We start from the raw sequence: 26,016 nt of genomic DNA, 5'->3' as shown, positions 1-26,016 counted from the left end.
TCAAAGAACATTAGAAGTGAAAGGAATATGGCCTTCTGATTGCATGTTAGTTTTATAATCAAATCACATGTGTAACAAAAATGAACCAACTACAAAAAACAATTCAGGAAGAAAAAGTGCGTGATCTGTGGTGCGATTTTCCGGCAAGTGAGATACACCGTAGTGTCTGGTACTTTTTTCATCAATCTTTTTTGAAGTGTTCCGTAATTGACATTTAAAAAGTGTATCTGTAAATTAAACATTTGTCCTAATTTAGAGGAATTGTCAAGGCAAACAATTGATTGTAAGGGGAACAAAGTTTGCCCTCTTCTGAAAGGAAATAGCAGACATTAACAGATTATATTTGAGATACTTTAGTTTTTTAAGTTATGGAACAAATAATACTAATTGAAATGTATAACTTGCATAAAGATGTCGACAATAAAGAGTGTCAGAAATAGGATCTATGTGTGAGAGGATCAAACGTTGACACACGGCCTCGTACGATTGACCGTATAAAAAAATTAGAGTTATTAGAACTTTATTTATCTTCTGGCGAAGCAGGATGGAATCATTAACGTAATAAGTTATATTTGGATGTCCCTGACGAAAATTACATTTATATATTATTATAAGGGTTTGAATGGTACAGGCTACACACTACCTAGAACAAGGTCAAGTTGTAGGCTATTACTGAATTAGTATGACAATACTTGTACAGCTCAGAGCTCAACAAAAAGGACTTTTACAAGCACGAGAAAAGGCACGAGAGGATAAGTGGAATCCCCATTATATTTAGTTATATTTATTAAAATATAGCATAAAATAATTACTCTTTTCTTGGGAACAATGATAAATTAAAATGACACATCAGTTTTCGGTTGTAATACTTTTTTGAAATGCAGTTCTTTAAAATAAATTTTCTGATGAAATAGATTTATATTAGCCTGTTATTCAGGGACTGAAAAAAATGTTTTATGTATCTCTCCCGCCTTACGATTTGTTCGTAATAGGGCTCCATCTATAAATTTGAAAATTTTGGTGAAAATTTATGTAATGTGATTGAAGGTTATTATATGTTTACTAACAAAAAAATCTGTTATTAGAAACATTTTATTTTCGTAAATTGTATTTCATTAAATGTATTTACTGATAAAATCATTACGAAACATGTTACTCTCTGAAGTTGTATGACTTACGTTCATAAGTTAAACATCTCACATATTTATTTTCAAACGCTTTTATTTGGGCTTGGTTATAAGGTTGTCGAAGTATACTTCTGTGAATGTTTACTTGTTTAGTAATCTAATTCGTTTTAAATATTTTTTTATTCAGGCAAGTTTGGAGGACTATAACCTTAATATTAAAATATATCCCCACCAAAAAGCCAGATGCTTTATAAGAGCTCTGTAGGAAAAAATATCTCTAACAATTTATCTTCTGATATTCTAAGGTCCTCTTAACAAACGGCAGGACGGCATCAAGCACTACTTTGTACTCCTTTCTATTGGGTTATTCAATAGACCTATTAAGAGTCTACACAAGTGTGGACGTTGGCATAGATCGCCTTCCTCGCTCTCACATAACACACTTTGCACACCAGCCTCTACTTTGTATGGACGCCCAGTAGGTGCATATCAGATACCACTAGCAGTACTCATGAATAATAACGATTATACGTGTCTAAGCTAGGTCTTTAAGTCGTAACTACGAGAACATGGTTTGATCGATTATATAAAAATAAGTATTGCATTTGGTTAGTTAAATCCACGAACGACCTTCTTTATATTTCCTTCTTTCTTCCTTTTTCAACTCTGACGTAATGTGTATTAGTTGTTTTCTTTCCCTATATCCTTTTTATTTATTCCTCCACTTATTTGGGTATATAATTTCGGTTCATCCTCAGAGATTTATCTTAAAAAAAAAAAATAATAATAATACACCGAGTAAAGTGAGCAACGATACTCTATCGGGTGAATGTTAACACAGCCTGCCACTCAGGATGCCGGCAAAAGTCCCATTAAGTGTCTGGCACTTATGTTGTCTGTCTGTCCGCGCGATATATCAAGTACGACTCGACCTCAAAACTTGATATTCTACATGATTAAAATTTCAATTCTAGGCAACATCGAATTTGATGATGGACCATATTCCTCTACGGAAGTTGACTGATCACTAGCAAATCCTAACTTTCCACATCTTGAGAAAAAATTAAGCTATAGACTTTAAATTTGGTATATTTTGCTATCACTGAGCGATAATGGTGCACTATTTATTTTGCGCAAAATGTCTGAAGAACTAATTGAGCAAGGGACTTTGCGTGGAATGGCATTTGTATATACGCCATCATCGAGCGTGATGATGTTGCATGTCACTCCACGGGAGTTGACTGATCACTAGCAAATCCTAAATTTCCACATCTCGAGAACGAATTGAGCATAGACTTTAAATTTGGTATATTTTGCTATCACTGAGCGGTAATGGTGTACTATCTATTATGCGCAAAATGTCTGAAGAACTAATTGAGCAATGAGTCTTTGCGTGTAATGTCATCTTTTAACACGCCACCACCAAGTTTGATGATGGTGCATGTCCATGGCATTTGGTTACAGTATTGTTCACAGTCCTTTACTCTTGTGTATTTTATGTCTGTATCGAGTGGTTATATACTTCAATTGGAAGACACTTTTAACTTGAGATCTAAGTGTTGTTCTTCAAGGGATACATGATCGAAAATATGATTATTCTACTCATGAGCAAATCAACTGTCACCGATGAAGTATGCGTATGACAGGACCAGCGTAGGAAGGTGATATTTAGATGTCAAGTCTCGGACCGGTTGTCTTGTGTCGGTAATTGTTGTCCATCAAAAGGTGGCGCGGAAAAAACTCGGAGGTTGTATTGCGCATATTGATGCTGTACGTCACACGGTGGCTGCGGCTCTGTCTGATGTTGATTGGTCTTCTGCACATGATAATTACTCGATGTTGATGGCCCAGGAGCCGGGATAAATATTTTCATTGTACAAGCACCAACCTCCAGTTTTCCTTAAAAGTGATACAGGAAATTTTCCCTTAGGCCGATATAAATGGATAGTAAAACTAGTTTTGATATAGGTCGCAGTGTAAGTATATCAAGAGTGTTTGAATTGCCAAAAGTGATACATTTTTAAGGGTTTTATTGATTTAAGGAGATAACGAGATTAGAAGTCACTATTTTCGGCCACAAAGTTGGCTTTTATCTTGTTGCCTGAATTTGTTACTTGTATGTCTAAAAATGTATTTAAGTGTATATTCCAAAAATATATGTCATGAAAAACTACATCACTTGATGTTAAAACATCTCTCAAATTGAAACCCCACGAAACTAGCGGCTGTTGGGTGGATTATTTCTCAGTGATATTCCTATATAAATATAAAAAAATTAGGTTGTGTGTTTGCAATGTAAATTCGATTTCGACTCCCGGAAATGATGAGTGTACAGGGCTTACACGCTGCGAAACAGTTAAATATAGAAGTAACTAAGGCTGGTTTCCCCTCTAAATGATAATGTTAAAATTAATTACATTGTCTTATCATCATCCGTAACCACATGGTGCGTTATCTGCAAGTTGAAGATCGCGTAGAAGTTTATGGTAAGACCGCATGTCACTTAGAGGGAATTACAGGAGGTTTTGCATAAACTCAGGTTTCTGACTCAGCAATATGAATTTTATTAGTTGGAAGAATGTGTTCATTAGAATTGCACGGATTCAGATAGTCCTTCTCCTCTCCCACCTGTGGAAACAGGATAAATTTAAACGGACGCTTACTAGTAAAATTTCCTATCCAAGCCCCCTCTACTGCCTCCTCATCCATTTATTTTGCTGGCAATACAAAACCACATACAAATAAACCGATATACAATACTTATCCAAGAACCCGACAGAACAACAAACGTCTATTACAATTTCAGAATTTCTGCACCATTATTTTGAGCTTTTAATTCCAAAATATATAAAGTTCTTCTTTGGAGCAAGAAAAAACTATGTTCGAAATTGCAAGTGTGTACGACCTTTATATCAAAAGGTAATGCACAGACGGATGGATAGAAACATCACGATTTTTCTTCCGTTTAGAAGAACCTGTCAGATCCATAACAAGTTATAAACTTATGTTCTGTCATGTTCATTAACTACATTAACGTAATTGAAAGCTAACTTAACGCAAAAAATCATTGCGAATTAGGACCTTAAAGGGTATGTCTTAGTTTGTCCTTGCGTAAAAAATGATAGCTGTAAAGAGTTATTATGTATTAGCGTTATTTTAACGAATTAGAGATTCAATAGTAAAATATTCAAAAACTTGAATGGGAAATTGATGTATAGCGTTAAAGAACATTACAGTTTATTTCTTTCATTTCCACATAAAGATATGTGTCCGTAATACAGGTACGCTAATTGTTTGTTATACGGACGTTCTATTGTCATATAGGTATGTTTATCAATTTATAAATGTTGAATGTTGCTCTGCCTTCACGAAATAAGAAGTTTAATCATCAAGGGATTCCACTCTTATTTGATTGCGGAATACGACTTGTCGAGTGGTCGTCCACCCTTAGCCGCTGGAGTTTAAGGATGATTTAACGCTGTAAAAAATCGTGCTTTCAGTGCCAGATGACATCAGGACTAACTTTCCATGACACGTTGCCTTGTAAGGTAGTCTAGGTCGCCCTTGGATGTCTAAGGGATGGAGTTTGCCATTGGAAACCGGATTTCAAAGTCCAACCAAAATTACTACAAGATCACAAACCCTGTATTCCATGCTCTCCTTGCAAACTTGACGGACTCCCTGGGTCAGTCGGCCGTTGGACTATTAATTAACGACACTTGCTAAGAAGTGGTTGATCATAATTAGTTACAGGTTATACCTGCATACTCATTACGATCATCATACTCTGATAGACTCCGTTAAAGTACGTACTTCCGTACGTAGAAGGTTTGAAAGTGGAATTCGCTTAGTGTCGTTTTAGTAAACAAGCAGGTAGTAATGGGACTGGGTAATCAATCATCGGGGCGTGAGCAGCATCAGCTGGTTGTCAGCTGTTACTCCCGGACGACACATCCTCTATCCCGCCGCAGTATACCGCACACGATTTCGGCTTCATCTCACGTTGTACACCATTTAAATGTATCCAATGTCACAAACTTTTGTCGAACAATTCTAATTGTATTTGTCTTTCCTGATACGTATTCAAACTATTCTACATATATAATGATTTAATGTTGATTACCTACTAACAGTTAAAAAGCGATGAACTTGCATTAATTATTTCTAGAGCATAATTGGAAAGCTGTATTCTATACAAACTATAGCTACTAAATTCAAATGTATATCTTTTAGATTCCGCAAATCTCTCTTATTCCCTTATTTTTATTTCGATTTCAATGGATTTCTTGAACTCTTTACAAACAACTTCTTGCTTTGTGTAGTATGAATAATTTACTGTGTTTAATTAAGAATCAGTGCAAATACACTTCGAAGTCTCCTAAAACTCTAATCACCCGTTTCTCAGTAATGATCATTAAGAGACCGCTGTAGAGAATAGACCTTCAGTTTTACCCGACGGGAAACAAACACTTTTACGTCCTTATTTGAGGTCCTAGAATTGTGGAAGATTGCTCTTTATAAATAGGTTATTAATACGCATCCAAATGTATAAGTTTTAAATATTGGATGATTTCTTTTTAACAAATTTTCATCATTTGGGCTACTGTTAAACGATTTTAGAACTTTTTCGAATCAATCATATATATTTTTTTAGGGGAGTCAATCATAACTTAGATATTTATCATAATTATATGACTAAATAAAGGGCGTAAAACTGCTTGAGGTTTAGCATTGTTATCTTGGAAACAAATCAAGGCAGCGCGAGTATAGTTCTATTACTACTCTTTTAATAGCTCTATTACTATTAATAGCTCCTAATAGTTCTTAATTCACAACTAAGTTACTACGAAAAAGAAAGATTTACTTTTAACGTTGGCCCTAAGCTTCTTACATTAATTAAACAACTGCTTCCAAGGTATGCGTTGTTAAATGTAAATCTAGTATTCACCAATAAGACTTAAGTATATTAACTCTTAACTCTATAAGCTATTGAGATTTACAAAGGTATTTATTCAATTGTTTATTTCATCGAGTTGTAATCACAAATCGGATTTCAGAACGTGGCAATCGCGGATGGTTAATAATAAGGTGGTAAAGTCACGATCGAGATTTACGGGGGAACGGCAACAAATTATCGTTGTGAATAAATAGCTTGCCCTTGCGATCAGAGAAGGGCCGAGTTAGGAGTGTTGATAAATGCTAAGACAAGTGATATACCACGTTCAAGGTCATATCAGGTACTGTTAACGTAACTTAGGTGTGTCACTTAAGTTATCTACTCTGTGTGAAAAAAACGTACCGCTTATGAATTTATAAACAAAAGAATGGTTGTGAAGGTTAAGCAGCTAAGTGTGGCAAAAACAATGAACTGGATTGTCTTTCTTGTTACAAAGACATACGTACTGTACTAATTCACTTCTATATACACGCACTGAGGAATTATTGTATTCTCTTAATAGTTCATTACTGCACCAAATTTTGGATAAAGAAATGATTAAATTTTTTTAAAGTATTAATTTATTTAAAGTTTCTATTGTAATTTCGTAAAATATAAACATTGCTTATCGACAATCCTAAAGATAACAAGTTACGAACAACTAAATCACATAATTTTACTCGGGAGTTATCCATGTAAATCAGAGAAACCTCGCTGTGCTTAAAAGCATGCCCAAATTTCCAAAGCTAAAAAGTAGTGACAATGAATAATGAATGAGTAAGACTTTGCCGTTCAGTACCCATACATTTCAGCAGGGATATATAATAATTCTGAACAATGGTAGACTACCCTATGTGCTCGTCTAACGAGTGCACACAAGTTGTAAGATTAACGGTTAAACACATAATACATGCATTACTCGTAAAAAAATGTGACTATTTCCAAACCAGTTTCAATCATTAACGAGATATATTAACTAAATACCTGAGGGACAAGGGGATTTGTCCTAACCTGTTAATTTATAATCCTTTTAATTGATCAGAAACCGATCCTATGGACCAATCATTTCCACCGGTTTTCGGCTCATTTTAATTACCTATTAAAGGAAATGGTTTGGACCATGTAAAGAAACGTGAACCAAATTCATCCCTTTTTTTATAATTATGCATTAAATCCATCTAAGAAAAACATTCAAAGATTATTAAGTTATTGAGTGGTCATAATCCTATCCACTGGAAAGAACAGTTTAGTACCAAAGGTCAGGTACTAACAGGTTTGGACCTGCCAGTACAAGGCTAATGAAATAAAGTTATTCTATAACTCAACCGATAGTTGTATTGTACATGTTTAATTAATATGCGTTACTTTTATATTTGTATTAATTAATTAAGGCGTTGTATCTTATATGCCCGGTATAGTAAGTACTGTAACACGTCAGAGACGTCCCCCTTTCTACTTGCTACACATCCTTTTCCATATTTTTACTAATTCTTTTTAATATCCTCTAAGATTTTACTGAGCTTTTATTTATAAACGTAAGCATTATTGAATCATAACACGTGAAAGCATAATTGCGATAGTGTGAAAGCTGAACATTGATCTTTTGGGTTCTAAACAGCTATTTTAATCCATATTTAATCCAGCATCGAAGTAAGCCGAGATGTGTTCAGGTGTATCCAAAAGTTATGATGTAAAATCTTAAGAAGAAATTAGCCGTATTTTATCAAACAAACCACCCTCGCACACACACTTATACAGAGTTTAACCCCTGAGGGAAGAGCCATCCACTTGTTATTGTACTTCCCTTCAAGATGACGATAAGTCAATCATACTAGTAACGAATATATGCGAAATAATATTTTATATTTATCGGCTGGTCACACATAATTTTGCCTCCAAATTGTAACTGTTCCAATGTAATTAAAAATTTACATATTTAAAACACCGAAATAAATTTGCAACACCAAAGCATTAAACTCGTACAACTACATAAAGTATGAAAGTTCACTATTCCATTTTGAAGCGATAGAGGGACGAATTTAACTATTTACCCTGGTCTGCCAATAGTTGCTTTTCAAAGTGATGGGCGACTCCATGGTGGCGGCGGGCGGGCTGGGCGGCTGTAAGGCGAACGGACGGCGATACACTACAGCTGGCTGCCGTACCCGCGCTGTTATAGTCTCGCCCCTCCACCCGCGCCACGCCGCCAACCCTCCTCACACAGGGAACGTTAACTTTGTCATTTGCCATTTGCAAATTAAATACGTCTATACAGATTGCGGAATGATAAAAACAGGTTGATCTGTAACATTTTCTTGGGAACTATAGTAAATAATACTGCATATGATAGTAGATGTGTTTAATTTATTATTGTGGTTGTGTGTTAAAATTAGGCAATCAAGAGGATGAGTTTTAAGAGCCGGCTGTACAGACACGATTTTGAGTTGACCCCGTAAGAGTAGTGTTGTACCTCAAACACTTTTACGCCCATATTTTGAAAGTAGATGTATTGAATATATCTCATTTTAAATATTTTTTAATTTGTCTTGTTAAGTTTATACTTTTTGAAAATTTAAGCAAAGAATTTCATCCTTTTATAATAACTAGTTTATATTAATAACTATGAACATTTTCGAAACCATCTATAAAGAATTTACATGCACATTAAAAACCAATTTAAACGTTACCACACACGACCACTATCCTAAATTCAAAAGTAAATGTGTATGAGCTCTAATGTTATTTTCATATGATTAAAATCATGGCGGTACAGCCGCCCAGTACTCTTTCATGTATACAAATTGCATTTAGGATAGAAAGAATATCAACTGCTGTAGATCGGAGCTTTGCAGATTGGAATCGATTATAATCGTCAGCATATAAGTAGCTCATCTGGCTCTAGAACAAAGAACATTTTTGAACATAAAATTGTGTTATTCCAAATCATAAATTCATTACCTGATTGTCTCAGGCAATAGCATTAGTGATTAGTTTTTTCTTCTAAGTAAAATTCTGTTTCTCTAACTTTCCAAACCATTCAATAGTGAAGCGCACATGGATAGCTCTTAGACTATTTGCTTCCGAACATTGAAAATATTAAAAATAACAAACATATTATACCTATTACTATTATAACTATTGTAACAGTTTTAACTGCTGGTAAACCATTACATTAGTAAAACTGTTACGGACTTTTTAATTCTCTAGCTGACGGGGTCTGTCACCTTTGAAATGTTTGACCTTTCCTACTTCACGAAAGGAAAGGTCGACCATTATCTCTTCCTACTGAGCCTTTAATATCATTAAAAGGGGTTCCGTTGTAACAAATGTACGCCCCAATCAGAAATCTTACATTGATATTTTAGTAACAGGAGTAAAAAATACAAAATTACTATCTTCACCATATTTTCTGTTTATGTACGAGGCAGTATAACACGTACTGTAACACAAACTAAAGATTGCATTGTTTTAACGATATCTAAAGAAAACATCCAAACTCAACATTTCAGCCGACCAATGGTTGCAACATTAAGGCAGGTTCTCTCGTGGTCAGCAAAAAATACAAATTGGCGAAAGGTTGTTGGTATTTTAAGGTCATATAGCCAAGAGCTTAATAATTGTTCAGTTGTTTCAAACAAATAAAAACAATCGAATGACATTTCAGTCTAATTAACGTAAAATCCAGAGTTTGCCTTCAAATATTCCGGTACTTTCTTTCCAGAATTTTGACAGTGCCACTCTTTGGGATATTTTGTCACTCCCAGACACCATTGATTCCTAGGATTATCCGACACTCGTATAAGCCTTCGGTCTTTGAAAGTCAATATCTTCTGGAAGTTGCCAAACACTGCTAGTAACATTCTCGTAGATATTCTCTATGTCTGGGACCGCCTGATATCTGAAGCAATACAATTTTTAGGATTGGAGGGTGAAAGTTTTGGAATTATTTAAAATAGACTTTTGCCTGTCTACAATACAGTTTTATCCTGAATTCCTCGCCTTGAAATATGCTTCGGATTGGAGGATCACTAGGCGTATATAGCTACCAACCTATAAGGCACCGATCTCAGAATGCATAAAATCTTTGGGATCTCGTAGCTTTTATTTCATTGTATATGTTTTCCTCAGCCAGCTAGCTCAGGATTCAGGTCTAGCTAGTGGTGATATTAATATGAATCATCTGGATTTGTCGCTGTGGGAGACCCGGTTTATTAAATATTTATCTTTTTAGATTTCATAAATCTAATGTCAGTGGCTGAGTCCAATTACATTGACGACTTTTATAAACAAATCTACGATAAAATGTCTTCTAAATTGAATGCGATTCATTGAATATCAAAATTAGCTAATTAATTATAGGCTTGATCATAAAATACCCCCAGGATATGTATTTTGATAACAATTTTCAATTCCTGCTATTAGCTTGCTAACTAGCAGCTATCTATCTGTGTGTATTGCCATGACGCAAAAACACGTTGCTTAAATTGGACCACTAGTCATTACTCGAACAAGCTGAAATTTTGCTTATGAGCTCAAATCACATGACATGTTATTAAACTGATCTGCCCCGCTGGCCTCCAGAATCGAAGAAATCTCCATAATAAATTCGTTGATAAATGAATGTCGCATGTAAAAAATTAAAATCTGCATCACTACAATGGTTTTACTAATAATCTGTTTTATATTAGGCCTATACCAGCTAATGTGAACAAACCACGATGGAAAAATTGCTTATATCATTGTTCATCAATTTTACTGTCCTGTTTTAAACATATTGAACGCAAGGGGAAGCTTACAAATGAAACAGAAGAAGAGAAGCGGATACGTTTTGAAAAAATTAAATGCGCTTACAAAAAGAGCGCAAAAGGAATGCGAAGCGCGATGAAAGGTTTCTCATGAGCGATACATAACAGCACACTCACAATACACGCTACTTATACATCACAATAAAAAATATATCACTAGTTACATAGGATGTACAAAGATGTAGATGCACGAGTTTGCCTTTAGTAAGCGATGACAATTAAGAGACAAGAGGAGTGCCTGTGTATAGTACCCAGATAGTGAGTGTCCAGATTTTCAGTAAATAGTTACTGCGGTGACATCTGATTATAAAATACAAGGTATAGAGTACGCCACATCGTAACAGGCTTAATTAAGCTTTAATGCGACATTTAAAGTCTATGAATCATTTCAGTATTGACTGATAAGAGTTGCAGAAAATCATATGGCAAGGGAAGTTTTACATCTCCCGGCATACGTAAGAGAAATTTTGTTCACCTCCTCAGTGATAGGCTTCAATAATGCTAAGCCAATTTTCACGGTTGGGCATTGACTATCATGGTGTTAATTTTTACTTTTGGAGAAATGAAGTTTCGTATAAAGTTTACAGAAGAAACTTTTTTCTAGATACCTTGTCCCATGATACATTTACACTTGTGTTTATTCAGTTAGGTTTCATAGCAGTGTTCAAATAATAAAAATTTCTACGAGCTATGGAAGGTATTCCAACGAAAGAGTATGCTGAAGTAAATTTGTTTTCACTAAATTAAATAATCGGCTTTCCACTCTATGATCTTTTTACCTCTATGGATAATTTCACATGTTGAAACTTCTTATGATTTTTACTCATTTTGATTAGAAATTCTGCTATTTTCTCGTCGCCATCATGGTTATCCATGCACCGAACTATATCGAATTCAGTGTTCCTCTTATAAAATTGAAGCTCCAAGCACAATTTAAAGTCTACTGATCAGTTCCTTTTCGAAATATCGTGCGGACAGACAGATGGAGAGACAGAATGAAAACATTCCGACCCTTCGAGTGATAGATTGCGCTAACGCTCAGCCAATAATGTTATTAGTATTTATCTGTTGTGCAAGGAGTGTGCTATTTTATGGGATTTTGACTGATATCTCGACTGCTTTGTGAATAAAGGTTAGGGTTCTCAGGGGTTATGAAATTTAATACTTAAAGAAGATTACCACAAGATCTGCGAAGGTACGTGAACGAATTGAATTATGAACTATGAATTTAGTACTATCATAATTTTCGTTCCTTGTCTATTTACCATACACTGACTGTATTAAATAACTCACTACATTTTCCATATTTCTCCAGGTATCGATTCCTGACGACCTTTGATCACTTTCTAGTAGCAAGTACTTCTTTTTGACTAAGTTCATATTTTTTGGCCGCCTTATTCAAAGTAGATAAACTATTTAAAATGTAAAAATGGTGTTGTTTACATGGTTTCAATTAACTTTTTTCACTAAAACGACGCCACAATACGCGTTTTAATAGCTTTGTTCGTTTTTGAGATTAAAGAAAGACAGTTTTGGCCAGCACATTTATCCTAAGTGACAAGTGAAAATAACTATAACTTGTTATCAGCTTATTTTTGGTTAACTAAATGTTTAATGTAGACTACGACCTCTTATCAGTAGCATATCCTGTATACATGCAACTACATTACATTAGAAGTATACATAACAAAATAAATTATTTTTTTAAATGTAAGTAAACACTTTTTAAGGCTTAGACAAATTTCGCAGTTAAGCTTTATCTTACGTATTTTTCAAACTCAGATATTTTTTAACATATCTCTAATCCAAAGCAATGATAAAGTGATAAAATTACCAATATGCCTAACACTAATAAAAATATTAAATCACATATTGTGGCGTCACGTTTAGAGAAACAAAATTAAAATCAGTATCTCAGCACTGCCTTTTAATTAAAGACATTTGATATAATTCCAATGTGGTGGAAGTATGAACTTAATCAAAATCAGGCAATGGACAAAAGTTGGACGTATTCCTTTTAATATAAAAATCAAGATTGGCAGAGAACATAACTTTAATTACAAATGATACGCAACCTATTGTTCGAGAAAAAACAACAAACCAAGGTTACAATTACAGTATGTTCGACTTAACGGAACGCATGATGGATCGAAGGATGGGTCTCAAGAGTCACATTATGCGTTTTCTCTTGCTCCTAACTAGCCATATACTATAAAATAAAACCACTAATTAACATTAATGACTGCATTATTTGATGACCTTGGTTTTAATAAGGCCTTACACAGGATGGTTCGAAAGTATTACCGAGTAATAGCCATGGAAAATGTATACTGAGTTTTACTTTCTTGCTTCACGTTAGTCCGAGTTTAGGTAAGAGGAGTATAGATAATAAATCTACGTTCTAGAGTTAGGAAAGAGGCGATAGGCGTCTTTGGGTCCCAGCATTGATAGTCTACGTACTTTGTCATAATGTCCAAAAGTATTTCTTTGTCTATGAAGAAAAGTAAATGTTATGTTATTATAAAGGTATTCAACTTCATTTATTCAAAAGCGATTGACTTGAAATATCCATGGAATGATCCTATCAATTTTCATTAGAATGATTCCTAGCAAGCTTATTGTGACGTAAGGAGCCAGGTTGTCAATATAATAAGAACTTACTACTGCTATTAATCTACTTAAATTATTTTAGCGAGTACACAGTCTAAAGAAATATTTATTGTAGTTTTTCGCCAATGACTTGCCATGGTCCTAAAATCCAGGTAGATCATACTCTGATGAGATTTAGTGGGTGTGATATAATCATAATGTGACAATAACCTCTTCGAAGACATGTAACTGAACAATATATTTTGGTCTTCGTTGGGTAACTGAATTGAGTTTGTTTGAATAGCAGGACACTTGGAAACAGAGCGAAATTTGGGTATGAAAAGCAGATTCCAGCAGCCATTTAATACATAAAAACAGAATCAATAAAAATTACTAAATAAAGATTTATTTTGTTACAAACAAATTACACCTCATTAAGCACCATTTCATTCAATTTTAACTTTTTTACTTATTGTGAAAGATCTGAAGCTTAGCCTGGAACAGTTTATTTCATTTAATCTACGCTCAGATTTCTAGCATGCAAATATGCAATATCGAAACCGGATTGGGATTCAGCCAGTTCTCAGGGTTCATGGGGTGTAACGCTAACAACTCTACTACCACTGACGGATATCATATTAGACTCGAAGTGCGCACTTAGGTTTTTATACCTACGTCATCAACTAATAATTGATATAACACCATCACCATTGTTGGTTTTCTCTCATGCGCTCTTATTGGATTAAATAATTCACCTTGAAATGTCAGAAACCCTGATACAGTAGGAACGAATTCCCATACGTAATAAGATACATAGTTATATTTTCGTTTCCAATTTATGTCCGATTGTACAGTGAGATTATCTGTTCGAAATCTAATTTCTTTCCACGACAGCAGCTTTTTTGTTATTAGAGTATGGATACCAAAGTTTAAAGTTCAATACCGATTACCTCAAGATCCTTTTAGGTTGCTATAAAAGTCATATAAATGTGCTTTATAATCTTACTACATTTGTGGGAATTGGATATAAAATAGCTCAGTAAATAAATATTCCCAAACACCACAAGTTCTGCAAAACAGAGCACACGAAATTCCTTTTCCCTGATTGTGTTTTTCGGGTTAATAAACTTATCTAAGCCCAAAAGGAAATAGTTGTAGTCAGACCTCCACAACAGCTTTATGTGTTTGTATTTAAGGAAACCCATCCCTTCTAGTCTTACAGTTTGGAGGCCACAATTCATATGCAGTAGTCTAAAATCCAACATTGATTACCTTTATGCTGGGTGTACGCTTTAAAATGTAGCTACGTGGGAATCAAATACAAATTTGTTCGAGTAAGTCAATGTCATAAAACAACAATGTTTGTAAAACAGATCACGCAATAGTTCTACCTTCTAGGCTTAGTCCACAGTCTACCTGTTTACAAACTTATCTAAGACATAAAAAGGAATATATTTGTCGAATCAGAAGAAATCGATACATTATACATAAAATCTACACAATACTAGTAAACATATGGTCTACAAACTATGAACAGTAAGGACTTCATGCTTCTGGGCGGTAACTTGGCAGGTGACCGCAATATCCACCTCTGCATGGGAAATTTTCTGACACGCGCAAAACGTGAATAAAAACCTGTTTCGTTTTGTTCACTGGTTTGTTCCTGGATTTACGAGCAACTCAAGGATCTCAGTGCCTCATTAATATACTGGATTTGGAATCAGTCACTCTAAAAGTATGATCGACGAAGGGCGATATTGTGTAACTATTATGCAAAGCCAGTCAGTGGAGTATAAAGGATTGGGCGGGCATACTGTAAACGTAATGATAGTAATCGACCTTGACTGACGGCATCTTACTGCCTGTTAGTGCAGTAGACCCCCTGCATTCGAGCGGACCATGTGTGGTTCACACTAATTACCAACACTGAAACAGTAGGAAGTTAACAAGGCGTGCTTTGACGTTGTCTTGTACACCGCCGACGGTCTTTCCATTCATTTTTACACGTGTTTCCAGAATTCTTGTTAGAAAAGTAACTCTCTGTATCCTATAGATTGATTTTGTTCGAGCCCGTAAAGGCACGATACACTGTGTTTGGGATTAATATAAAACATTTTAAACTACACACAAAATGTGACACAGTGGTGCGTATTATAAGTTCATTGTGTATACTATCTTGGGATAACAGTCATATTTAGATTTTTTCGAAAATACCTACGTATAATTTTATGTTGCAAGAGCAACAAATATGTAGCTGAATATGACGTTATTTCCAATACATAAATTAAATTTAAAACAAGAATAATTATTTTTAAACCTGCGAAATGTAAAATAAACTGTAATAAAATTAAGTTGAAACTTAAAATTTTGGCAGTTGAAAATAATAAATAATAAGAATTAATTAAAAATGTTAATAGAGATGTTACAGTTATGGTTTAAAACATCCTATAAATTCATCAAATTCTATAAACAATCCTACCTACCCCAAAGTGGTTCTAGCAATACCAAAGCCCTATATAATATAAAAAACAGTTTTATACATAATCTATCACTTGACAATCACCCTAATATTTTAAACACTTATATCAGGTATAGAGCTATGAAAAAGTATGATAAAACACCGGAATCAATTTTTTTATCTCAGAATGCATATGAAATCAAGAGGATCTTGACAAATTCCGATAATCAGTTTTCTCAGAACTTGCGGTAAAATTTAATATTAATTAAAAAGGAAAGTATGTTCTAAATTCCGGAAATATTTATTTATTAAAAGGCATGCTTTCTCACGCAACAGCCACAAGAAATGAGATCCAGTTTCGGTCTGAAGATGACATTTTATAAACATGCCATTATTATTGTGTATATCGCAACAGAACTCCCAGCTTCAATTTTGTAAGTAAAACATTTAGAATGTTCTATACTGAACATTATATGTTTTATCTTCTGGTCGTCTTAGGTTATCCGAGTAAACCTATTATTTACGCAATATGGATTTAACTTCTACGTTTTATAGACAGAGATTTTGTACTAATGGTTTTTAATTTCTGTTTCAAGTATATAAACAATCTATATTTCAACAACTTATTAAGACCATAAAAAATAATTGATATAACTCGATAATTCTCGATAACTCCTGCGGGCAGATAGACAGATAAATAATCCTACAGTAAACAATTCACACAAAAATTACGTTCAGGCAAATGCCATTGTTTGACATGCACATCAAAAAACACAATCTTGCTCATACAGAAATTAAAAATCATATTAATTTTAAAGTTTAAGGATTAAATACTTCTGTTTTATCAAGATACATTAAAATTTTTGTTCATTGGGTTAGGTTTCTTAGCAATGTTCAAATAATAAGAGTTCCGATGAGGTAGGAAGGGTATTGCATTGAAAAAATGCGCTGATATCAAATCTTGTCACCGAATTCACATCCACAATTAAACATCCCATTCTATATTTGTTTAGCCTTAAGCTATGAATAAAAATGTCACATTTAAAAGTCTCATATGATTGTACTTTCTTACTTAATTTATTTGTTTTGACATTTTCTCATTGGCATTATGGTTGCCCATAAGAAAAATCTAAAAATATTAACTAAAACTAGGACAAGTTCCTTGGGTGATATGCACTTAGTGTTACTCACGTAGAAATGAAGCTGAAATATGAAATGAAGGTTATTTTGTTTATGAGATATCGTGCAGATAGACATACTGGTAAAAATTAAATTTTAAAGAGAGTAAAGAGAGAGAGAGAGAGAAAATATTTCCACTAATGAAATTTATCTCCATTCCTTAAGCCAAATTTTAAACAAATCTGCGAAGAAGGGGTAATAGAGGTGGTTGAGGGAGAGAGAAATGAAATAAAATTAAAAAATGTCTGGCTTAAAATTCCAAAGGTAAAAGTACTATTACGTTCCAAAGCCAGAGAACGTGAGAGAGAAAGAGAGAGAGGGGGGATGGAGAGAGGGAGGAGGGAGATAGAGAAGGAGAGAGAATGTCCAAAGAGACAAAGTTGAAACAATTGTGCAAGTTGTGTGCCTCAGCAGTTTCAGCTAAGTTCCCAACTGCTGTTACAGTTATATTGATTGGCTAGAGCAGTCCCAAAACTCTAATGGGAAACTCGATAAAGACACAACCATTAATTTTAATTATTTTTTAATCATTTAATTACAGTTTATGTACTTGTACAACATTACCCCGCCATACAAAAACTGATTACTCTGACCTCGGTATAGATTCTGTATGAAAATTATTGACTTATCATTGATGAATGGTCCGGGTTTATTTATGTGGTACCACATGTATAATTTTCCCCTAACTTGATTTAGCTAATGTTTACAGGGATAACCGCCCACTTCGTGATTTGCCGCACCTGCAGTAATTGGACCCGTATCTTTTGGAATGTCAGGCGCTTGGTTTACAATGGTATGCACCAACACATATACTTGTAAGTCCATCACTTCTGTATTGCGAGCACCCATCTGTATTTCCCAGGCTCGTAGGTGCACGTCCTAAAGAATTACTTTTTTAAATGATTATTAAAACTTTTGGCTCTATAATTTTTATCATTATTACAAAAACATCACTGACATTGTTATAATGGTGATAAATTTTAAAATAACAATAAGCTGTGTTGTTAACTGTGACTAAACCGTGCAATATTTTAAAGACATTTGTATCATAAAACCTTTATATTTGTAACACAGCGTTATATTTATACTATTTTCATCGTTGCGAAATATTTTAAATTGCACAGCTCGTTCTAACTCATTTTTAAAACATGCAAGAAGGAAACATATGGCAGGAGAATGAGCCCGATAACTTTGTGCACGCTAAAGGGTACAAGTAAGTTGGATGTAACGTAATGTTCTCATAATGCCAGAAGGTGTAGGAACAATCGATCAAGGAACAAACTGAACGTAACGAAAACTCTTTTCGCACAAATGAGCAGTTAGACTTTATGATATTACTTATACATACATAGGCCTACATACACAAAAAAAAACACACACACACATACACACACATATACATATATATATATATATATATATATATATATATATATATATATATATATATACTGTATGTATTCCAAAACAATATATTCCATATATCGTCAGCTAGTAACCCTGACCTCACAGTTAATTAATTCAGTGGAAATGTATTGCTTGGACGTGTGTCGCCCAGGTTGTTTTGACATCAGAAATCCTGAAATCCTTAATGAGGACCGCTTCTGGATGGAAACTCCTCCACTGTCGAGACCCCTGACTTCGGCGCGACGGACAACTGGTTCCTTCCTGCCCCATTGCCTGACACCTCGACATCCTTGGATCCAAGTGAACGATGCAGACCGCCTTAGGACAACATGATATTTACACTCTTTTACTCCATTCCAATTTTGATATCTCTCAAGAAAATATTTTAGAATTATCTTTTCTTCTAGAATAAAACGTTTTTAATTCCTTGATACTAAATTAAATGTATCTCCATTTCTTAAGCCAAATAAAAACAAATCTGCGATGAAGGGATAATAGGGGTGGTGGAGGGGGAGAGAAATGAAATAAAATGAAAAATTCCTTTATTTATAGGGGTGAAGTAAGGACAAAAAGTTCTCTCTTCCACTGAACCTCAAAACGCAAATAAATAAATCAAATAATACCTATTCAAATGTTAACACTTGCTTGTTAAAATAAATTCAAATTAATGAGAGAGAGAGAGAGAGGGTGGGAGGGAGGGAGGGGGAGAGAGAGAGAGAGAGAGAGAGAGAGAGAGAGAGGGAGGGAGGGAGAGAGGGAGAGAGTGGGGGGAGGAAAAGTGGAACTTCGGATGAATTGAATCTAGGAAAGGGCGTGTCACCTACAGAGTCAGAATGAATGATGGGCGGTTATGAAGGACTTATTTACCATGTAATCAAGTGCAAGATACCACAGCTACATTAGAGAGGGAGGTGTGACCATCTGTTTTTAAAGTTTATTGTTATTATTATCACATGTTTGTTTTTATTTACTCAGAATACAATTAATCATAATAATATGTTACACTCACCTTATAATTTTTCTATTTTTACAATCTGTATATAACAGAGTTTTAGTTTCTCCTCTGATAGTTCTGGTTTCGTAAGAAGTGGAATTCCTTCTATAGGTGTTATATTAATAGCTAAATTATTCTACTACAGATTCTACAATTACGCTTCTATTGAGCGTATCTGTGTAAAGATTTATATCAACATCGGTCGGTGTGTAAAAGTACAGATTCATCTATATTTACAGGTATGTATTACAAGGCTAACAGTGGTATACATCAATCAATAGCAAATTAGTGAAACCAGTTTCAGGTCAATTAATGGGTATAAATCTCACCTTGACGCGTAACGTCATGTTTCTTGTATCGACAGTAACTCAAAAATCAATCTTTACATTTGTGCTTTTATAGTAATGAAATACATATAAAAGTGATATTGCTGCGTTATAATTATGTTACGCTTCAGCCTTCGCTGAAGTTGCGTGCAATTTCAAATCCATGTCCCATTTCATTTCGCTGAAAAGTGGACACTCTTTACCCTCCCACTTTCAGAGACAGACAGGAAAATAAATTCTGCCAGCCTCCTGAATGATGACGCTCAACCAACCAAATCTCATGGAGGGATAAGCACCATTATCAAGTTCAATCTTGTCCATATAGAAATAAAGTTTCATAAAAAAAGTTTACAGATATCGTGTGGGCAGACAAATATACAGACTGATAGATAGACGAATGAGAAATTGTACCAGCCTATTGAGTGAGTGATAGGCTTTGCTAAAGCTCAGTCTATGAAGTGATTAGTATATGTTCTGGAGATATTCGAGAACGGTGCATGCGGTTAAACAAATTGTAGTTGGCCCACTTTAGGACATAACTAACTGTATAGAAAAAATATTAAAATTAACAGCGTACAAAGTGCAAGGTGTGAGAGACAAGAGGAAGATAAGTTTAATAAAGTGTCAAAGTTGAAACAACTATTAGACAAGTAACGGGCCTCAGCTAAGTACACAACTGCTGTTACAACGGCCCTGCCTCTCAACTGTCGTACTTCAGTGGAATATACCGGCACACTAGTTTATTATGAGCTCGTTAGTAATATAACATTTAGTGTTTAGTCGTAGTTTATTACGTGGTGTGATTGCTGTATGATCAGTGGAGGTGGTTAAACATAAACGAATGATGAACATGTGACTAAATAAATCATTTTTAATTACGTTATACGAACAAGTGGTACAATATAAATGACATCATTATATCACAGGTAAAAACATTTATAGCACAAAGTTACTGTATTTATGGAAATACGGATTACTCAAATGTAGTTGGATATTATTCAGGATTTAACTACGAACTCTCCTATAGAACTGGACTCATTGTCAAGAAACCCACCTTTGAATATCCGATATCCTCAGGCAGTCAGTGCTACGTCAACGGTATGCATTTCCACTGCGTATCTTCGGAAATGCTGCATTGTGTCCGTTACACCGGCATTTACATCCGTTTTTAATACTGGTGGTTGGATTAGCATTATGGTTTCTAAGATATTTTGGGCTTTAGGGGTTCACTTCGGAGAACCACGTGGGACGTGTATTGGATTCGTCCTTTGCAGTTAGAAGGTAACCCAAGTGACCGCTTTCTAGCGTTTTACAACAATTCCAGACAACACGAAAACATGTTTTCTTTCTAAAATTCACCAAGTAGGAACTGCTGGTCCCGCTTCACTCGATTTGAATAATGTTGTCCCATAATTGGTAGTCGTCCGATTACTAATTAAGTTGTTACTAATTTCATACCAAAAATAGGAAACAAAATTAAATAAAAACAACTTCTGTTAAGTTACTGCCAAATCGTACCCGTTTACTTTTATTCAACTACCGTTGTTCTGCAAAATGTGAACTCTAGCTGAGGGAGACGTGTGTACAGCCTAGAAAGCAGAGCACATCAACTAAATACGTACGCGCATATTCCCAACTGCAAGCTGCGAGGTTTTGCATTGTGCATTCTACGCACATTGAACGCTCCAATTTAAAAGAAGGCCGTCTTGCCGAAAATGAAGAATAAAATGAAATTAAAGCTGCTCTCTACTCAGCCGGAATACGCACAGTGTAGATCCAGCCATATAGAGAAAACGAACTGCAAAGCATCACTACAGCTTTGGATGCTTGCGAGCTGACAATACCAATAGAGCTGGTGTTGTGCTGGAGGATGTGCTCCCCTGTGGTGGACGTCTCACAGTGAAAACGTGTGTACACAAACACCTCTCGCAGTTACTGCCAATTAGTGTCACACAGGCCATAGGCGTATCGGAAGGAATATATCGCCTCGTTAAACCTGTTATGATGCGGACCGCTGTCTTCTGCTAGATGAATCTGGTCTTTCATATTGTATTAGGAATTATGCACCATAAATGATGCAATATTGGAACTCTGAATCAATAAGCGGGTCGCACAAATTATGGTAGATTCCTGTGTAAAAGAAATAATGCTGAAATGAAGAGAGTAGTACATAACATATAGAGATAATGTCTAACGGAACAAATTAGGTGAAAAACGTGATCTACTGTCAGGTCCAATACAGCCTTAATCTCCAAGGAAGTCCATTCTAAAATCTCAAAAATCTCTTGAAATACACATTGATCGAAGATTGAAATATTTACGTTTATCCAGTTTTCACCAAATCAGCTTCACGCTTTTACGTTTTGAGATCTTAAGCTTAATACTACCAATTCAACTATAGATTATAGCTTATCATGGTGTAATATTCTCCAATTTTAAGCTATGGAGTGGGTTTGTGGGGCGCTTGTGAAAACAATGAAATTTTGAGAGTTCTAAAGCTTCAAAACAATGCGACTCGAATAACTGCTAACACGAATATAAGTCTTGTCGACCAGTCAAAAAACTGTTGAATGTGAAAGTCTATATATTTTGGAGAGAGTTTCATTCTGCTTATCTAAATGTGCCCTAATAAGCGGTCGAGGATTACACGGGTATGAGACAAGAGCCTAAGACAGCAACCGAACTGGACAACACAGAACGGTAGAACATGAACACTTGTTTTCACAGGCAGGTCACTTTATAAAAAAAATACCAGATATTGTTAAAAATGCAATAACGCCTAAGATGTTAAAAACTCGTTTTAAACTGTTTTTAGCGTGAAAACTGACACGGAATTGACAGTGGAGAAAATTGGCAAAAGAATGATACATTAGTGCAAAGAATATGCGTTAAAGTGGCAATGTGGAAATTGTGGTATCAATCATGACTGTGCTGTATTAAATCTATTACTCGTGTAGCATTTGAGTTATTTAATAGTAGGATTATATTCATCAACAATACCGATATTCCCAAAACACGATATAGGTTCAAATATATTTAAAATATCTCCTTCACTTGTCTAGACTTTGAACTAAAACAGCCAAAATAATACACTTATAAAGAAAGAATTACTTATCCTATAGTCACTTAGTCTATAATGTAAGTATTACATGTTTATAAACTTTATGCGCAGTCTTCTGTATTTAACACTAGATAATAATGTTCAATGTTTGGTGATAAAAGGAATGACGTTTCAAACGTGTGCTAATGGTTCACTCACTGACCATACTCAAGTCCGACTTTGAGTATGGTCAGTGATACCTTAGGGTCGACTTCTATCTGTAACCCGTTATCAGCTTTGGTCACTTTGTATTTCACCTACTACTTTCTTCTCTTATCTTATCTTCCTAACACCTACTGTGCAAGTAAAATACACCAATTTGGTCACTATGTAGATAACAGTTTAACACACAGTGGTTTGTTTACAACTGAATGGTTAAATAATCTCATATAAGTTTCGAGCTGGATCTTTCTGCAAACAGTAAAACAGTTGTAGGTTACTTGCAATAAATTGTCTGATAATACATCGTTATAACAGGGCCATATAGAAGATCTCTTTCTAATTCTTGTTATTACAAGAAAGGCATTTTGAAGTAGTTATGTTCGTACATTATTTATCGTTAGCTAGGTAAAAGTTTAAATCTATCAGACATTTTTACATATTTCGAAATAATATGAAAATTATTAGGTTCTTGATCCTTTGCTGATTATTATTTGAAGAATCATTCACGCAGTAACGTCTCTCTCTCTCTCTCTCCCTCCCTCCCTCTCTCTCTCTCGCTCTCTCTCTCTCTCTCTCTCATTCTTCGGCTTACCGGTGACGTGACGGTATCATCATGTTTTATAGTTAATTCTTTTCTTCACTTAGAACAAGAAGCTGAATCCTCTCATTGTATACACTAAGTGTTATAAGGGCATTTGCTCTTATTACGGAGTGACAGGATAGGGATGATGGGTAAAGTTAGGGACAGGGAACACCTTCTGTTGAGATCACTTGAGAAGGGATATCGGGCACACTATCTGTCATGTCATGTTGGCAAAAGCCCGCTTTATTTCTGCCTCTCCAGTTAAAGCGGGCAGGGCACAGCTCTAAAGGAAGCCATAACCTTTTACACTGAGGAAGCGCAACCCACTCCCACTCAGACAGTGATCCTCCGCAGTAGACTAGAATTCTCGATCAACCTTGCTCCACAATATCTTGACATTTACGTTTCGTGGTGTACCGCTCCTGGACATCCATAGGGTTGCACGGTTAAAAGTAAAGAAATCGGTTTTATATATACACAGTATAGGTTGAACTGGAACGTAGAAACCACCAAGAAGCGAACCTATCTTCAGGAGTCGTCGAAGCATTGCTAAATCAATACAAGTTTTGAATTATTTCGACCTCGCTGTTTAGAGTCAACATCAGTCAGTTGAACTGCACACTTCGATAATGGTCAGGAACTTTAAAGTAACCTCTCTTCTCATACACGTTAGATATCATCTGCAGCGATGTTCGTATAATACTTATGTCCCACTACTTATAACAATAATGATTTTAAAATTTGCAGCCAAACTCATTTTTAAGTATTTATATCTTGTATTATTTAAAATCTTAAACATACAGTAGGAACTCAACCGCTTCGAAACATCACCAGAATTTAAAACGAATTATTTTTAATTGCATACATTAATTTAGTCTGTTTTACTCGGCTGGGCAGCCGCAGAGTTTTTACCGTTAATTTGCTCAATACACACAGGCGTTGTTCGATCGAGTCCTTAATAAAGTTGGTGCCAAACTTGGTTACGATTTATGAACTTTGCTACAGAACTGGTGATTGTATTTCTCGGTTTCCTTCAGGATACAAGCTGTTGATGTCGTCTTTTTTTAATCGTTTTAAGCGAAGTGGATTAATGGATTACTCAATTTATTGAATTCTCTGGTATTGGTGGTGGTACTCGTTTTGAGGCTTTTTACAACTTCTTTTTATATCATCGTCATCATTATAAACAAATGTTTAACGCCTTAACCAATTAAGTAATCTAATCGATTCTTTCACGTTTTTATCGATTCGTTATGCAATTGGTATATTCTCATTTATTTATTTATTTTACTGCATGTATAACATAAGTGGGCACGGAATCATTAGAAGTTTTTTGGAAATTGACGAAAATAAGTTATTTCTAGCAATTGCAATATAATTTATAACTTGCCATTGTAAAGTCTTGCACGTTTTGTGAGTAATAAGTACACTTATATGGTCATGATACTAGAAAGACATACATACACCATATGAACATAATCGATCATGTATTGACAAGAAATATCTATAACAAAGTGTGGTACACATACATAGAATAGTAACGGAACTACAGTTCAGCTTCTACTTAGTGGAGATTCTGAGATCGATCTGTCACTGTAACAGACTTAACTCCTGGAATCTGGTCATGTACGTCTAAAGAAATTCAAAAGAAAAATAGTTCCAAATACTACATAATATGGAAAGTTGTTCTCATTGCTTGAATTGTGCACCTAATGAGACAATAACACCTTTTCACCTAGATTACGCTTGATCTTGTTGTCTAGATGTCTTTGATGTCGAAACAATGCAAAGAGTTTGTTTTAAGCTTCTTCGTCGCCGACTTTCCTTTAGATCTCTTCAGGCGGACTTAGAATCCAGATTCCAGGAGTGTATTACAGCGTCAGATTTCAGAATCTGCACTGAGAGGAAGGTGAACTGGAGCTTAACTCAACATTTACATCAAACTGTGATAATCGTTTAGTGCTTATAATAGTAATTTTGGAACATGCGTGTCGCCTTAATATACTGTAAAAAGTCAAATATATAATTAAATTATGTACATCGTTTGACATTTGCAAGAAAAGTAGATTTCACATGAGGCCCACCGTCTCGAAATACCGAACTGAAGATGCATTATGGGACAATAACCCTTAACAGATCTTTTTTTTAAAGTATTTTTAACACTTTTAAACGTTTAGAAAGTCGATAATATTATAAGACAAAATTGTTATAACCATATAAATTACTGAGTAAAATCGTGGACTTCGTTTAATTACAATTAATCAGAAATTATGTTTTTAAACATATTCACCTATAACGTTTCAATTATAAAATTCTATAACTGGGCTCACTATCTTGAAGCCTTGAAAGT

At 34.8% G+C, this 26,016-nt stretch overlaps 1 protein-coding gene across 4 annotated transcripts in view; it reads right to left on the bottom strand.

The window, feature by feature from the left end:
* The window catches only part of LOC124357094 (arylalkylamine N-acetyltransferase 1-like), a 287,823-nt gene that overhangs the window by 53,280 nt on the left and 208,527 nt on the right, over positions 1–26,016 (bottom strand). The window contains exon 1 of one of the 4 annotated variants that reach the window (XM_046808531.1): positions 8,115–8,254. The exons of the other annotated variants lie outside the window; for them this stretch is intronic. Within the exon in view, the coding sequence (XP_046664487.1) occupies positions 8,115–8,159 (45 nt within the window). The 5' untranslated portion in view covers positions 8,160–8,254. Of the gene's footprint in view, positions 1–8,114; positions 8,255–26,016 lie in introns of those variants that run through there. 4 annotated transcript variants of the gene reach the window in all.

This window comes from Homalodisca vitripennis, chromosome 3 (assembly GCF_021130785.1).
Source record: "Homalodisca vitripennis isolate AUS2020 chromosome 3, UT_GWSS_2.1, whole genome shotgun sequence".
Taxonomy (NCBI): Eukaryota; Metazoa; Arthropoda; class Insecta; order Hemiptera; family Cicadellidae; genus Homalodisca; species Homalodisca vitripennis.
Note: the sequence above shows the minus strand (reverse complement) of the source record. Positions and strands in the feature narration are given on the sequence as shown.